The following is a 15,522-nucleotide window of genomic DNA, read 5'->3' as shown; positions in this document are numbered from 1 at the left end:
TTATCATTATGGACATGACAAGGAAAAGAAGTGCATCTCATATATATACCCCCTATGTGAGTCCTCATTAGGTAAACTTTTGCAACATTTTCAGCTGAACTGCAGTGCCGTTGAGCTGCTGTTTAGGCGCAAACTGATTAGACAGATTAAAGCCTCATGCTACTACAGTTTGAGATGCAAATTAATGCGCAATGCTTCAGACGGACCGTGGCCATTTCCAGCTAACTCTGTCTCTTAGTTTTATGCCCCCAAGCAAGCACACAAACACTGTCATTAGTGTAGATAGTTATGGTTAGCACTTAGCAATACTAATTAGTAGTAGTAGTAGTTGTTTTAATTAACTAGTCTTGCACGTCGATACTATTGAATGGAGTTAATTTTGAAAGAGTATTCAGTCTTGGTACTAACAAAAATATGTGTATTCATAAATATGTGATTAATTTTGAATGGAGTTAATTTTGATTGAGCCACTGAGCCAAAGATCTAAGGGGAAACCCTAGAGGAGAAGAAGAGCAGAAACCCTAGGAGGAGGAGGAGAGGAGGGGAAAGAGAAGAAGGCTTACCATGGTACGGTGGCAGCGCTGGTGGTGTCTCGCCGGAGGAGTCCCGGCGGTGGCGCGTCTCGCCGGAGGAGGAGGCGCGGCGGTGCCCAACATTGGTCGCGCGCGAGAGAGAAGCGGCGGCGGATCGCGCGAGGAAAAATTCCTTCCCTAGGGTTTCCCCGCGGATTGGGCTGGGAAATCCCTGCCTCGTGGGCTTCCAAATGGACAGGAAATAAGCCTGTGGAAATTTTCACCGCGGGCCTTTCTCCCAGGGGAATGGGCGGGGATCCCCCGGGATCCCAAGTTGCCAAAGGAGGCCTAAAAGGGAATGTGACCCCTCCTAGTACAACGAATCTGAATAATCGAGATAAAGAAATGTCCAGATTCGTTGTATTAGGAGGGATCACATTTTTTTCCTAGGTTGACTTTTATTTTTTGGAACTGATGGAGTATGTGACTACTGACTAGTGTAGCTATAGATGGCCATATGGCCCGAGGCCCGTGGCTTAGCCCAAGGCACGTCATTTTGGCCTGGCCCAAGCATGGCACAGCCCGACTCGGGGTCGTGCCCGTGCCAGCCCGGCCTGGTAGCTGGGCCGTGCTTGGGCCGCACACTTGGCACGGTGGGCTAGCCCGGCACGGCATGACCGAATAAAAAAATCGAGGATGTCAAATAGACTTAATTAACATATAAGACAAGGCCCAAAGAGAAGAGAAATACAAAATAGACTTATTTTCTAGCCATATGGACCCAGCCCACAGAGTTGAGCAACGTAAAATAGACTTATTATGTGGAAAAGAACAGTGAACCATCGTGCCTTCTGGCCGGCCCGGCACGGCCCGAGTCGTGTTGGGCCATGCCTGGGCCGTGTTTGCGGCTTGTGGGCTGGCACGGCACAGCCCAGTGTAGGTCGGGCCGTGCCGCCCGTTTGGCCATCTGTAAGTGTAGCTACCAGAGAGGGGCAATGCGGTCGAGCTCCACAGGGAGGCCGTTGAGCGGCGTCGGCAGCGGGTCCCTGACGAACGTGTTCTCCTCCCCGCAGGCCGCAGCACAGCTGCCACCTGAAATGCCTCACAAGGTAGTGCGTCGTCACCAGCGTCTCCACCCTCGCAAGCTCCATCCCGGGGCATACCCTCGGCCCGCCGCCGAACGCCACGAACGATTAGGGCAGCGGCGGCGGTGGCGCCGCCGACGCCGCCTGGGCGTCGAACCGGGACGGCAAGAACTTGGCCGGGTCCATGTGCGTCACGCATGGCGACCAGAACGCCTGCCACCCTTTCGGGATGACGTAGCCGTCGACCTCGATGTCCTCGGGTGCTCTCCTGCGCGACGCGCCACGACAGCTTCATCCTCGTGACGTCCTCCCGTGTCAGGGCCTCGCCTTCTTGCTTGCTCTTGGCTATCTCGTCATGCTCTGCATCCATCAATCGTGGCCGGCTATGGCGGTTGTTAGGGTGTTCGATCTTTTTTTGGCGAAAGGAAATGTTAGTCTTGGGGTTGGATTATTACTTGCCTTGGACCATGGCGGCGAGTGTGGCTGGGTCGTTGGCGAGGTGGCGGACCATGAAGGTCAAGAGGATGGCGGAGGTGTCGTGGCCGGCGACGAGGGCGTTCGAGCACGGAGTTATCGACGATCTCCTCCTCCATCGGTCAGCAGCCGCCGGCCGCCGTCGCCGTCTCAATCGGAGGCTCACGAGGCAGCTGATGGGATCGTCCGTTGGGGACGACTTGCCCTGCTCCTCCAGGTTGGCCTTCTTCTCCCTCAGCTCACGGTCGCCTCGAGCAGCCGGCGCGCCGTCGCGCTCGATCGCCTTGAGGCCGTTGCGGAACGCGGTGAACGGCAGATGAGATCCACCGGCACCGATTGCGTGCCCTCCAGCATGCCGGTGTACGCGTCGGCGAGCTGCTCCCGGATGGCGCCGCGCTCGAGCCCGAACAGCAGGGTGGCGATGATGTCGAACGTCAGCGTCTTCATCAGCGGGAGCACCGTGACGGTGCGGCGGCCGGCCCACCTGTCGGCGAGGTGGCGCCTGACCTCACCTCGCCGTCGATCTTTCCCACGTACCGCCGCAGCATCTCCGGCTTGAGGAACTGCATCAGCGCGCTGACGAGCTCCAGGATGTTCTTCCTCCCGAGGATATCGTCGCCAGGCTCCGTGGCTGCTTGGGCGCCAGCGCCTCGTGGAGGAACACCACCTTGTTCGCCGCCGGCCCGGCGAGGAGCACCGTCGGCGCGCCGAACAGCGACAGCTTCGACACGGGGCCGTACCTGTCGATCCTGTCCTGCAGCCATCGCTCGGCGGTGTTGCGCCCGGCATGGCGCGCAGCAGGGCCAGGCTCTGCCCGATCAGCGGCAGGCCGAGGGATCCCGGCGGTATAGATGGCTAAAAGGCCCGCCCGGTACGGCCCGGCCCAGGCATGGCTAGGCACGGCCCACCAGCTGTCGGGCCGTGCTGTGCCGGCCCGAAGGCACAGGTGGCCCATCGGGCCTTTTTTTAAAATAAGTCTATTTTCTTTCCCTCCTCTTTGGGCTGTTACATATGTATAGCTAAAAAATAAGTCTATTTTCCATCTCCTCTTTGGGCTGACATATGTATAGTTAAAATAAGTATATTTTACGTCCCTCCTATTTGGGCTGACATATGAATAGATAATAAGTCTATTTTATATCCTTATTCTTTCGTCCATGGCATATATATGTCTATTTTTACTCCCTTTTTTTTATATCGGGCCTGGCTGCCGGCCCGGTCATGCCGGGCCGGCCCAACGTGCCAGTGGAGGGGCCAGGCACGGCCCGGTGGTCAGGTCGTGCCATGCTTGGGCCATCTATACCCGGCGGCAAGTTGCACCGCCGCGGCGACGCCCTCCTCGCTCTCCCCGCCAGGTGCACGGCCAGCGGCGTCACTCAGGAGGGCGACGAGGAGCGCGACGATGACGGCGATCGCCATCGCAGCAGTAGGAAGGGGCCAAGTAGGTGGCTAGGAGAACGAGTGCGACTGTGTGTGTGTGTGGCTAAGCTTGGATTGACACAAACAAGAAAGAAATCTACCCAACATCATTGTAGCCTTATAAGAGGATCATTAGTTGTTACTTCGTTTCATATTATAAATTACTTTATAACTTTTAAATTTAATTAAGTTTATAGAAAAATATAGTAACATTTTCAACACAAAACTAACATATTATCAAAGCTAGATTTAATGAAATCAATTTGATATTTTAGACGTTGATAAATATTTTTAAAAATTTAGTTAAACTTAATAGAGTTCAACTTAGAAAAAAAATTAAAACGACTTGCCACGGAGCGAGTAAGAGTTATAGTATGTGTACTTTGTTTTCAATAGTTACGACTTTGACCAATGAAATTATTTACAAACATTTGACAACGCATGGAACCAACTATATACTCCCTCATCTTTTCTTTTTAAATATTTTATAAAAATATATCATATTATTAAAGCATTTTGCATCCTAAACAATTATAGTACTTACATTAACCAAAACATAAAAGTTTTTATTGGTGAAAGATAAAATTATAGGGGTCAAGTGTCAAATTATAAGGGTGATTGCCCTGAAGGTAACTGCGTGCTTGGTCTGTCACGTGGGTGCACAAATGATCTAATCACTAATAAAGATTTGGCCGTACGCAGAAAACAAGATTTTAATAGTGATGGGTTGGGAAGGGAGAGCCACAGATCGAAGTCCTGTCTCTCAGCCAACACCAATTTCTACATCACGTGGGCTGCGGACCGGCTTACTTGGGGGAGTACTTCGTTTACTGTGACATATTTTCCAAACCGTTAAAAGATATATCTTTTAAAAAATTAAAATAAAATTATTATTTTTTATTATTTTAAAATTAGAATAACAAATTATATGCAAATCATCTTTATCTTACTCGTTTTTGTGTGTGGTTTACAAATTCCCTCTAAACTATGTTTTTCTATCGAAGACTAATTCTTGTTTCATGCTTAAAAAAACTAAGAGAAAATTGAGAGAGGTGAGGATACTGTTTGTGAAAAAAAAAAGCATGCTTGTCTGTTCAAGAAAGTGGACAAAAGAAGAGGAAAAAAGAATTGATTGAGCAGCAACTGATGGAAACTGATAGAAAGGAAAGTCAGACGAGGATGATCTATTTGAGCAAGAATGGAGGAAGAGAATATAAATTATATTAGAGGATAAAATGGAGATCTATGAACAAGAGGAGAGATTTTGGCAGAGGAGATGAGGAGGATCTATGAACAAGAGGAGAGATTTTGGCAGAGGAGATGTGGAGGATCTATGAACAAGAGGAGAGATTTTGGCATAGGAGATGTGGAGAACAATGTATCTTGAAGGACGATTCTAATTCTAATAACTCCTTTTTCATGGATTGGAAAATAGGAGAAGAAAGAGTCACACTTTCTCACTACAAACAAAGGGAAAATTGGAATTCCTTAGGCATCTGTTTTTATGATAAACACTAACATTGTAGGCCATTCCACATTTTTCTACATAATGATCTTAAGTCACTCCATTTCTGAATAACTTTACCACAGCCTTCATACCTGCAACACTCTTGACACCTCAACTAAACTGGAGAAAACATAAACTGAAACGCATGGTAATAGACAGAAACATGTGGATCATTTTAAGCATGAGCATATTCAAGGGGGGCTTCTGGTCTCAAGTTCCATTGGGAGTCCAAGAACAGGCATCGGAAGAGGATCTTTCCTGTAACCTTCTTCTTTGCAGCACAATTTCCACCTGAACTGCCTCACTAGGTAGTGCATGGTTACCAATGTCTCGGTCCTTGCAAACTCGTTTCCAGGGCACATTCTTGGGCCTCCCCCAAATGGCACAAAGCAATAAGGTGGGATTGAAGTCTGGTTGTCAAATCTAGTAGGGTCAAACTTGACCGGGTCATTGAAAAAATTTCCGTCCAAATGTGTGATACTTTGAGCAGTGAAGACCTAGCATCGCAAGATGTATGTGAGAGTAATAAAAAGGAATATAGCAGTTGGGTACATTAATCAGATCGAAATATCACTGCGACACTAATGGCATTATTGGAATGGAAAAGATATCCAATGACAAAAGAAATTGGATCATAGAAAAATGCTTACTTTCCAGCCTTTTGGAATGTGATAGCCTCGGTATTCGATGTCTTTGATAGCTGTTCGGAAGCTTCCAAATATTGGGGGAACAGTCCGTAGTGTCTCCAATGCCACCTTCCATGTGTACTTCATCCTTGAGACATCATCCCAGGTTAAAGGTTCATTAGGTCCTCTGCTACTAGCTATCTCCTCTTGTTCTGTGGTTCACGATAGGTGCAAATGATACCGTGCTACTCAGAAGATTAAAACACCAAAATACAGGCACACGATACAATATAGAGTACTAGGTGCTCACCCTCGGTTATCTTGCCAAGGATGTCTGGATCATTAGCTAGGTACCGGAGCAAGAAGGTGATAAGAACAGCCGAATTCCCATAACCGGCAGTCAGGAGTACGATTGCATTGTCCACAATGTCCTCCACTGTGAGCGAGTGTGTGCCTTCAGAGCGCAAAACAAGCATGTATGTGAAGAAATCATCAGCTGAACTAGAATGGCCTTGCTGCAATGCTGCTTCCCTTTCGCGAGCAATTTGCCTGAGTACCTTTCTGATCCTCCGGCTCGCACTCAGGCCCTTGTTGAACTTGGTGAAGGGTATATTCACTGGTAGTGATAGCAAAGCCTGCACCAATGTCTCAAAGTCGGTGGCAAGGGCTTCTCGGATGGGACCTATCCCTTGTCCAAAGACGACCGAGCAGATGATGTCAAAGGTGAGCCTCTTCGCCAAGGGTGCAACCTATAATCACCAAAGTAACTCACATACATGTCCATACTATAAAAAGTTGTTTTTACTATACATAAAGGTCTAACAATTCAAACAATAGTAACACAATGTTCATACCTTGACAGTTTTATGACCAACCCAGTTCAGGTCAATGTGCCTCCTGACCTCCTCATCCATCTTACGCATATACTTCGTCACCATCTCTGGCCTCAGATGACCCTGTAGAGCACCGCGGACTTGCTTTAGCTCCTCACCTGAGAGTGTCAGAATGGACCGCCCAATGATGGTGTTGATCGCCTTTGTCTGGGTGAAAATGAGGTCCTGGTTGCTGAATACAAAGTGATTGGCCGCCGGGCCAGCCATAAGCACCGTCGGTGAGCCAAAAAGTGACATCTTGAACACAGGGCCATACTTCTTGATCCTGTCCTGGTACCACTGGTAATCAGTATTACTGCGGAGGGCACGAAGAAGGGAGATGCTCTGGCCAATCACTGGGAAGCCAAGGGAACCTGGAGGGAGATTATAGGATGAGTACTTGCGCCTGATGACAAAGTGGAGGAGGATGGGTATGAGCAAGGCAAGCAGCAGAGCAAAAGGCATGGATGAATCCATTGATGGAGTATGTTGTTATGCACTATGAAGGTTGGCTGATCAGTTTGTGGATTTGTATACATGTATATATGTAGGCAAACCAGAGTTGTTTTCTTTCTCCATGATAGACAAGGGTGTATGGTTGAACAAATTTGATATTTTCTCCCGAACTCAGTAAAAGGCCTAGTTGGTGAAGCTGAATATATCACTTTCTCAAAAGTCATACAACAAACAAGCAAAGATTACAAATTGAGATAAGGGGACAGAAAGATCATTGTCACCAGAGTAATGAGTCTGATTCATGATAATAACTTAAAATATTAGTTTATAAGTAAACAATTCTATTACGCCACATGATAGGAGCAGCTTAGCACGACATATGTGAATAACTGGAAATAAATGGAAGCCACAGCTCAAAGAATCACATTTATGCTAGCCAATATAATTTCTAGATTTATGCTAGTTAAAGAATCGCAGTTCCTCCTCAAATGAAAGACACAAAAACGAATTCCCTAAAAAAACTAAGGGAAGAACATAGACACAAGCAAATAAAGAGATGAACTGAATATTCCTTTGGATCTAATATTAGTTTGAGGAAAGATGCTACATACAGCAGCATTAAATTTTGCAAAGCAAGCAAAGCAAACCATTGAAAAGATCTGGTGACAACAATTTGGTCATCCCTAAGGAAACGATCCATGTCCTATCCTATGTAATAAGAAATTTTGAACAATATTCTAGATTTAATTCTTCTGCATAACTGCAGGACTCTCGATCAACAAGTATAGTTTTAGCCTTAGCACAGGCCATGTATGCAGGACAGCCCTTTTTTTTTGGCATATTATTATGCAGAATATTTGCCAGGAAAAACAGGTAGACATTTCAAAAATTAGAAGCAAATTACATACTTAGTGGTCAGAAAAGTTTAGCTCCAGTTCTATATATGTGCCTGTGCACAAAATGACACATTTACCGTAGCCGCAGTTCTTCTGAAAATGGCATGGCCCTGCAATATAGATTACAGAACAGTACTTCACAATATATCTAGGGTGTGTTCAGTTCTTGAAAAAAGTTGGAAGTTTGGAAAAAAAGTTAAAAGTTTACGTGTGTAGGAAAGTTTTGGATGTGATGTGATGTGATTGAAAGTTAGAAGTTTGGGGTAGTTGGGGGTGAACTAAACACAACTCTATAAGCAGACGATTCCTCCCAAATATAGCATGGCCGTTTATTTAATAACGTAGGCAAAATCAATGCATTATCAGGATACACCACAATGACCTCGAGGGCCACTTAGATCCTGAAAAACTGGGCAAAAAAAGGAAAGGAAAACGACAGGTCGGATAACATATTCTGAAAATCCACATAGTCAACTTCTAAGAACAAAAAATGTACACAGACAGATGGACTTCGAAGGGATAGACTCTACCCAATATAGATTCGGAGATCACATCATGAATGCAGGTTCGATTTAATAATATAATTTGTCCACGGATCGAAATCGGCAATAATCAGGCCAGGAGATCATTATTCTCCTATACCGATTTTAGGCAGCGATCATTTTACACTAATCCACACCACCAGACCTGACTGAAACCCACCCCAATTCCATCTGCGCCATCACAGATTCACAGCTCGTTCAGCCCCCCATCACAGCTTGCCGGCCCACTGGCGCACCGCCACCGGCCGACGGTGCGCGCTGCCGACGGCGCGCCCCGCACAAGGCTGCGCAGCTGACGGCCGCCGAATGCGGAAGATCGAGCCGGAGAATGTGGGAGACCAGCCTAGGCCCATGCCCGGATGACCTCAGTCGTCCAGCCCAACCTCCTTAGAAGGCCGGTTTTATGTCCAAAACTGATGGAAATTAACTCTTCTCATAACTATGCTACAGTATCAAACTTTTAAACTTTGACCATGGTTTTTAAAGTAAATTTTATAAAACTCCATCTAGTATAGTCTAGGTTACACAAAAATACATGAATTTTGGCATGTGACACATATCCTCGCGTATTATGGTCATAAAGTTTCACACAGTCGCACCATTAACCATTTTGACATATTCCTATATTAAAATTTGACTCTCTCAAATATAACTTCAATCTAATTCATATCCTAAATTGCAATGCCAGATATCTTGATCTTCAACTATTAAAGTCAGTGTTATTTGATTCCCTCAGCAGTTTTGAAGGGTTGTTTACGTTGACGTGGCGCTTTAGTTGGTCCAACCTGCTGAGTCATCCTATAGGGCCTACCTGTCAGTGACCCTTATATTTCTTCTCTTCCTTTGGCCTCTTCTCCACTACCGCTGCGTGGCCTCTTCCACCGAGCTCATCCATGGCGCCCACGATTGAATGCAAGAGAGGTAGGGGAAGAGGAGAGAATAGAATGACTAACAGCTTCTTGGCCTACTCGATGGCGTAGGGTGGTCGAAGTGGAAGAGATCAAAGATGTTGTCGGTCAGTCGGTGTAGACGTGGATAGGACGGTCGGGGTGCTCCATCTCCAGCAGTGGCAGCAGTGTCTGGTGGGTGTTTTCTGATGTGGGCTTGAAATTGGAGAGATCATTACACTTCCTGGGATGCAAGACGTGCGCCATTTTTGCCTCCCTCCTTGGGCAGCCCACTCTCCTGAACTAGAGAAGAGAAGAATGGTGCGGTGCCTCTACCTGCCTGCTTGCCAGCGGCGGTGAGAGCGCATGTCATCATGGTGTCGCCGCCGCTACCAACCACCATCCTCACTCGAGCTCATGTAGCGGTGTGCGCGATGACGGCCTCCCCTTACTGTAGCACCCTGTAGCTTCCGCCATAAAGGAAAGTGAGGAGGGGAAAGGGAAGGAAGGGAAGAAAGATAAGGATCAGTGATGGGTGGGTCGCATGTGATGACTTAGCAGGTTGAACCAAGTGAAAGTGCCACGTCAGCGAAATAGTCCTCCAAAACCGCTGAGGAAGTCAAATTATACCGGTTTTAATAGTTGCGATTCAGAAGGAGTAAGTTCACTTTGACTCCCTTAAAAGTGACTCAAATCTAATCCATGACCCTAAACCGCAAAACCGGATATCTTGACCCCCGAACTATTGAAACCGATGCAATTTGACTCCCTTGGTGGTTTTGGAGGGCGGTTTCGCTGACGTGGCGGTGTTGACCTAGTATGTGGGGTTGACGTGGCGCTTAGATGGCATTTGAATTAAAAATGTATATGTGGGACCCGTTTGTCATTCACACACACTTAAATTGTGGGGCCCACTAACATGTGGGCCCCACATGTCATCCTCTCTCTCTTTCTTCTTCCTCCCCTCTTCCTCTCTTCTCTCTTTCCTTCTCTTTCTCTCCCCCTTCCACCGGCCGCGGGGAGCACGGGCTGGAGCGGCGGCGGGAGCTGAGCTCACCACCGCCACCGCCACGTAGGTCGGCGCCGGCGCCGCTGGAGGCGAGATCGACCGGCCGTGCAAGCGCGTGAGCCCTGGGCCTGGGAGCCCGATGGGATCGGACCACAGCGAGCTCAGCCACGGCGGCTGCGGAAGCGGCGGGCAGGTGTTCTGCCCCGTGCCACACCCCGGTGGCTTCGATGCCATCAGTGCCGCGGACGTCGTGCGGCCACCGCGGCGGCGGGACGACTGTTAGATAGATATATATCTTGTGCATGTTTGTTTCCTTTTGTGCCGATCCCTCCTAATGTCTCTCCCGATTCTGTTTCTATAAGTCGGTTGAGTGGATAAGGGAGGTTTCGAGCCTATATGTACTCCGCACCCGATATCAATCCAATCTATTGTGTTGAGTCTATCGCGCTCTCATGGTATCAGATTCCTTGTTTTCCTGCTTCTGCTATCTAACCTAATCGATCTCTGTGCTGCACCTCGCCGCCATGTCGACGACGTCCTCCTCTGCGCATGACGACCTCATCAACACTATCGTCAATGCCGTTGCCGACGCCGTGCGCGCCAACTACCAGGCGCCGCCAGGTCTCCAGATTGATCCCACCACCGTCCAGACGGTTGCCGAGTCCGCAGCCACCAAGGCGTCTTCCGCCGTCCGCGACGCTCTCGTCAAGCATCTGCCGCCGCCGGCCGAGGAAGCCCAATCGCCGACGTCCATGCCGCCGGCGATCCCGCCGATCTCGACCACGCCGAGCGGCCCTCTGCCGCCGGAGTTGATGGCTCTGTTCGCCCGGCTCGCCATCCTGGCCTCCAGCGCGACTGGCGCGTCCATCGCGCCCTCGTCCTCCGGCGCCGCACCACCGCCTCCTCTGGACGCTGAGACGCGTACTACTCTCCACGCCCAAGCAGTTGCTGTGCTCAATGTCAAGGCTCTCGTCCCCGTGACATTAGACCTCGTCGCCGGCAACTATGCTCGATGTCATTCTAGATGATTTCTCTCACTATGTATGGACCTTCCCACTTCGTTTTAAATCCGATACCTTTGCCACCTTATCACGCTTTTTTGCCTTTGTGAAGACTCAATTTGCAGCTAGCATCCGGAACATCCAGTGTGAAAACGGTCGTGAGTTTGACAACTCTACCGCCCGCACCTTTTTCCTCACCAACGGTGTCTCCTTGCGGATGTCGTGCCCCCACACCTCCCCTCAGAATGGTAAGGCCGAGCGCATGCTACGTTCTCTCAATAACATAGTTCGCTCCCTGCTGTTTCAAGCTAGCCTACCACCTTCTTTTTGGGTCGAGGCCCTCCATACTGCCACACATCTCATTAATCGTCATCCCACCAAAACCCTTCATCACCACACCCCGTTTTTTGCCCTCTATGGTGCTCACCCATCCTACACACACCTTCGAGTCTTTGGATGCAAGTGTTACCCAAACTTATCTGCCACTACCCCCCATAAGCTTGCCCCTCGCTCCATCATGTGTGTGTTTTTAGGATATCCCGAGAATCACAAAGGGTACCGGTGTTTTGATCCTGTCTCCAATAGGGTCTATATTTCACATCATGTGGTGTTTGATGAGCACTCGTTTCCTTTTGCTGAGATGACTAACAGTGCAGATGCTCCTAATTTGGACTTTCTTGAGGATTTTTCATCTCCTCTGCCAGCTCCCATCGGTCGACGCATAGGCAGCAGCTCCAGCCGGCCGGCTGGAACACCCCCTGGGCCGCGTGCCTCCGTCGGCACGCCATCCGGCTCGGCTAGGCAGGCGTCCCCGGCCTCTTCACCAGCTCGGCCCACAGAGGCTGGGCCTTCCTCCGCTGGACCGGGCGCTTGGGACCCCATGCTGTCCCCCCGGTCCACCCATTCGGCGGCCCCCTCCAACACCGGCTCCTCCAACGAGCCGCCCCTGTCGACCGGCCTAGCTCCCACCACAGGTGCGTCTTCCCTGCGGCCTCCACCGACAGGCGCGCCCACGCGCCCTCGCAGCGCGCGAGTCCCTGGCGGCCGCGCTCCTCCACCGATCCTCGATGCTTCTCCGGCCGACAATGAACATGCCATGGTCACGCGTGGCAAATCTGGCATACGACGACCGATCGATCGCCTCAACCTCCACGCCGCACCCTTGTCGCCGGTGCCTCGCACCTATCGTGCGGCCTTGGCGGACCCCCATTGGTGCACTGCTATGGAAGAGGAGTACAATGCTCTTCTCGCCAACCGGATGTGGGACTTAGTTCCTCGTCCACCCGGCGTCAACGTCGTCACCGGCAAATGGATCTTCCGCCACAAGTTCCAGGCCGACGGGTCTCTCGACAGGTACAAGGCTCGCTGGGTCTTGTGTGGGTTCACTCAGCGTCCTGGCATTGACTTTGATGAGACATTCAGTCCGGTCGTGAAGCCGGCCACCGTTCGCATCGTGCTGAGTCTTGCAGTCTCCAAGGACTGGCCCATCCATCAACTTGATGTGAAGAATGCCTTCCTTCATGGTACTCTCCAGGAAACTGTTTACTGCTCTCAGCCTGCTGGTTTCATTGATCCTACCAAACCCGACATGATCTGCCGCCTCAACAAGTCCCTGTATGGTTTGAAGCAAGCGCCTCGTGCATGGTACAGCCGGTTTGCCAGTTTCTTACTCACACTTGGCTTCTCTGAGGCTCGGTCGGACACATCATTGTTTATCTATCATCGTGGTTCCGATGTGGTCTATCTCCTGCTATATGTCGATGATATTGTGCTCACAGCCTCCTCTGACAGTCTTCTTCGTTGGACAATTTCCGCCTTGCAAGCTGAATTCTCCATGAAGGACCTCAGGCCTCTCCACCACTTCCTTGGAATCAGTGTTACCCGCACATCCACTGGTTTGTTCCTCAGCCAGCAACAGTACATTCTTGATGTTCTTGCTCGTGCTGGCATGTCCGAGTGCAAGCCATGTTCTACGCCGGTCGACACTAATGCCAAGCTCTCAGCTGTCGATGGTGCCCCAGTTGCTGACCTGACTGATTACAGGAGCCTCGCTGGTGCATTACAATATCTCACTTTCACCAGGCCAGATATATCCTATGCTGTCCAGCAAATCTGCCTTCACATGCATGACCCCCGGGAGCCGCACCTTGCCGCTCTCAAGCGTATACTTCGCTACACTCAGGGCACCATCGATCATGGATTGCATTTTCAGCGCTCTCGAACTGTTGACTTGGTTGCTTATTCTGATGCTGATTGGGCCGGTTGTCCCGACACGAGGAAGTCCACCTCGGGCTATGCCGTGTTTCTTGGTGCCAACCTGATTTCTTGGTCCTCCAAGCGACAAGCGACAGAACACAGTCTCCCGTTCCAGCGCCGAAGCAGAGTACCGAGCCGTGGCCAACGCCGTGGCGGAAACATGTTGGCTTCGCCAGTTATTGCACGAGTTACATACTCCACCCTCCAAAGCTATGGTTGTCTATTGTGATAATGTCAGCGCTGTCTACCTTTCTACAAATCCAGTACAACATCAACGGACTAAGCACATTGAGATCGATCTTCACTTTGTTCGTGATCGTGTTGCGGCTGGAGTTGTTCGTGTCCTTCATGTGCCAACCACATCGCAATATGCTGATATCTTCACCAAAGGGCTGCCGACATCTGTCTTCACGGAATTTCGTTCTAGTCTCAATGTTCGCTCCAGCGCCGTTGCGACTGCGGGGGGGGGGGGGTGTTAGATAGATATATATCTTGTGCATGTTTGTTTCCTTTTGTGCCGATCCCTCCTAATGTCTCTCCCGATTCTGTTTCTATAAGTCGGTTGAGTGGATAAGGGAGGTTTCGAGCCTATATGTACTCCGCACCCGATATCAATCCAATCTATTGTGTTGAGTCTATCGCGCTCTCAACGACGATGACACGCTCACCTCGCTGTCCCTCTCCCTCCCGGGGCAGCAGGACCCGGGGTTCCACCACGACAGCGCATGGAGCCACTTCCAGGAGTTCCCCTCCCCCTCCTGCTTCCCTTCGCTACCGCCCTCGCCGCCGCCGCCGCCGGCAACATCTCCGTCCCCATACCCGTTCAACACCGATCTCATCTACACGATGCAGGAGATGATTCGCACAGAAGTCTGCAACTACATGGCCGGCGTCGGGCTCCGCGTCGGCTGCGGCCCGGGGGCCCTGGCCAAATGCTCCATGCCGCAGCTCGTCGACGGCGTCATGTGCGCCGCCGCCGAGAGGGTCTGCGTCGTGACCCACCAATAAAACCAAAAAAAAAATCAGCCATCCGGTGCAAATTCACCACAAAGCACGGTGAAAACCACCTGTTAATTATGAAATCTCCACAGCGATGCAGGAGATGGGAAAGAGCAGATCACGGGGGCTCTCTTTATATAGGCCGGAGGGGAGGAGGTCGACCGCACGGACGGAAAACAACGTCGGCGACGGTGGAGCTCCCTATTGAAGACACCGGTTTAAGAAATCGATTGAGGGCGATTTAGTGCGGGATTAAGTGGGATTTGTTGGGGAAATTGATGCCCACTACACAAGGAATCGATTTTTGCAATTAATTTGGAGGAGAAACGATAGGGCAGGAAGATCAACGGAGGCGGCAGTGCTTGAGTTTCACGGGAGAGATGAAATAGACGACGGACAGAGGTGGAAGAAGCTCCTGGCGAGTGGGGCCCACCTGCCAGCGCTCGGACAGCAAATGGAAGAGAAAGAGGGGGAGGATGAGGAGAGGATGATTTTATGTGGGCCCCACATGTCAGTGGTTCCATGTCAAATGGGTCCCACACATATTTTTTATTTCTAATGCCACCTAAGTGCCACGTCAATGCCACGTGGAAAGGAGACCGAGTCAACACTGCCACGTAGGCGCCACGTCAGCGAAACCGCCCTCCAAAACCGCCGAGGGAGTCAAATTACACCGGTTTTGAGAGTTGGGGGGTCCATATATCCGGTTTTGTGGTTTAGGGTCATGGATTAGATTTCGATCACTTTTGAGGGTCACAAAGTGAACTTATTCCGGTTCAGAAATATAAACTAGATTGGAGCTATTTTTGAGGGAGTCAAAGTGAACTTATTCCATCTAGTAATGTGTCTACCTCTAGTCAAGGTTTAAAACCAATGGATCCAAACTTCTTGGGACAGATAAAAAACATAAACCGCTAGATTTTTTTTTTGTCAAGTTAAACAAAATCAAACTGAATTTTAATTTTTTGACAAAATTTGTCC

The 15,522-nt window shown here is 49.8% G+C and overlaps 2 protein-coding genes and 1 pseudogene across 2 annotated transcripts; 1 reads left to right on the top strand and 2 right to left on the bottom strand.

The window, feature by feature from the left end:
• Window positions 1-1,266: 1,266 nt before the first annotated feature.
• LOC107277814 (cytochrome P450 716B1-like) lies at window positions 1,267-3,490 on the bottom strand (annotated as a pseudogene).
• A 1,461-nt stretch (window positions 3,491-4,951) lies between these two features.
• LOC4343397 (cytochrome P450 716B1) lies at window positions 4,952-7,116 on the bottom strand. The gene is made up of 4 exons (XM_015789675.3): window positions 6,478-7,116; window positions 5,934-6,372; window positions 5,648-5,835; window positions 4,952-5,494 (listed from the first exon to the last, which is right to left on the bottom strand). The coding sequence occupies exons 1-4, from the start codon at window positions 6,970-6,972 to the stop codon at window positions 5,189-5,191; spliced, it is 1,428 nt and encodes a 475-aa protein (XP_015645161.1). The 5' UTR covers window positions 6,973-7,116; the 3' UTR covers window positions 4,952-5,188.
• Window positions 7,117-9,807: 2,691 nt separating this feature from the next.
• On the top strand, window positions 9,808-14,550 carry LOC136357441 (uncharacterized). Its single transcript, XM_066312702.1, has 3 exons — window positions 9,808-9,822; window positions 10,353-10,563; window positions 14,177-14,550. Exons 1-3 carry the CDS (start codon window positions 9,808-9,810, stop codon window positions 14,548-14,550), a joined length of 600 nt encoding a protein of 199 aa, XP_066168799.1.
• The last annotated feature ends 972 nt before the right edge of the window (window positions 14,551-15,522 follow it).

Source organism: Oryza sativa, chromosome 7 (assembly GCF_034140825.1).
Source record: "Oryza sativa Japonica Group chromosome 7, ASM3414082v1".
In the NCBI taxonomy this organism is placed as follows: Eukaryota; Viridiplantae; Streptophyta; class Magnoliopsida; order Poales; family Poaceae; genus Oryza; species Oryza sativa.
This window is presented reverse-complemented; position numbering and strand designations above follow the sequence as displayed.

Bases quoted from the DNA above. Each gene is read 5' to 3' on its own strand.
- LOC4343397 (XM_015789675.3), bottom strand. From the start codon at position 6,972: ATGGATTCATCCATGCCTTTTGCTCTGCTGCTTGCCTTGCTCATACCC. The intron at 6,373-6,477 runs GTATGAACATTG...TGGTGATTATAG, and splicing joins TTGGTCATAAAACTGTCAAG to GTTGCACCCTTGGCGAAGAG. The intron at 5,836-5,933 runs GTGAGCACCTAG...CGTGAACCACAG, and splicing joins CCTTGGCAAGATAACCGAGG to AACAAGAGGAGATAGCTAGT.
- LOC136357441 (XM_066312702.1), top strand. The intron at 10,564-14,176 runs GTTAGATAGATA...TATTGTGTTGAG, and splicing joins ACCGCGGCGGCGGGACGACT to TCTATCGCGCTCTCAACGAC.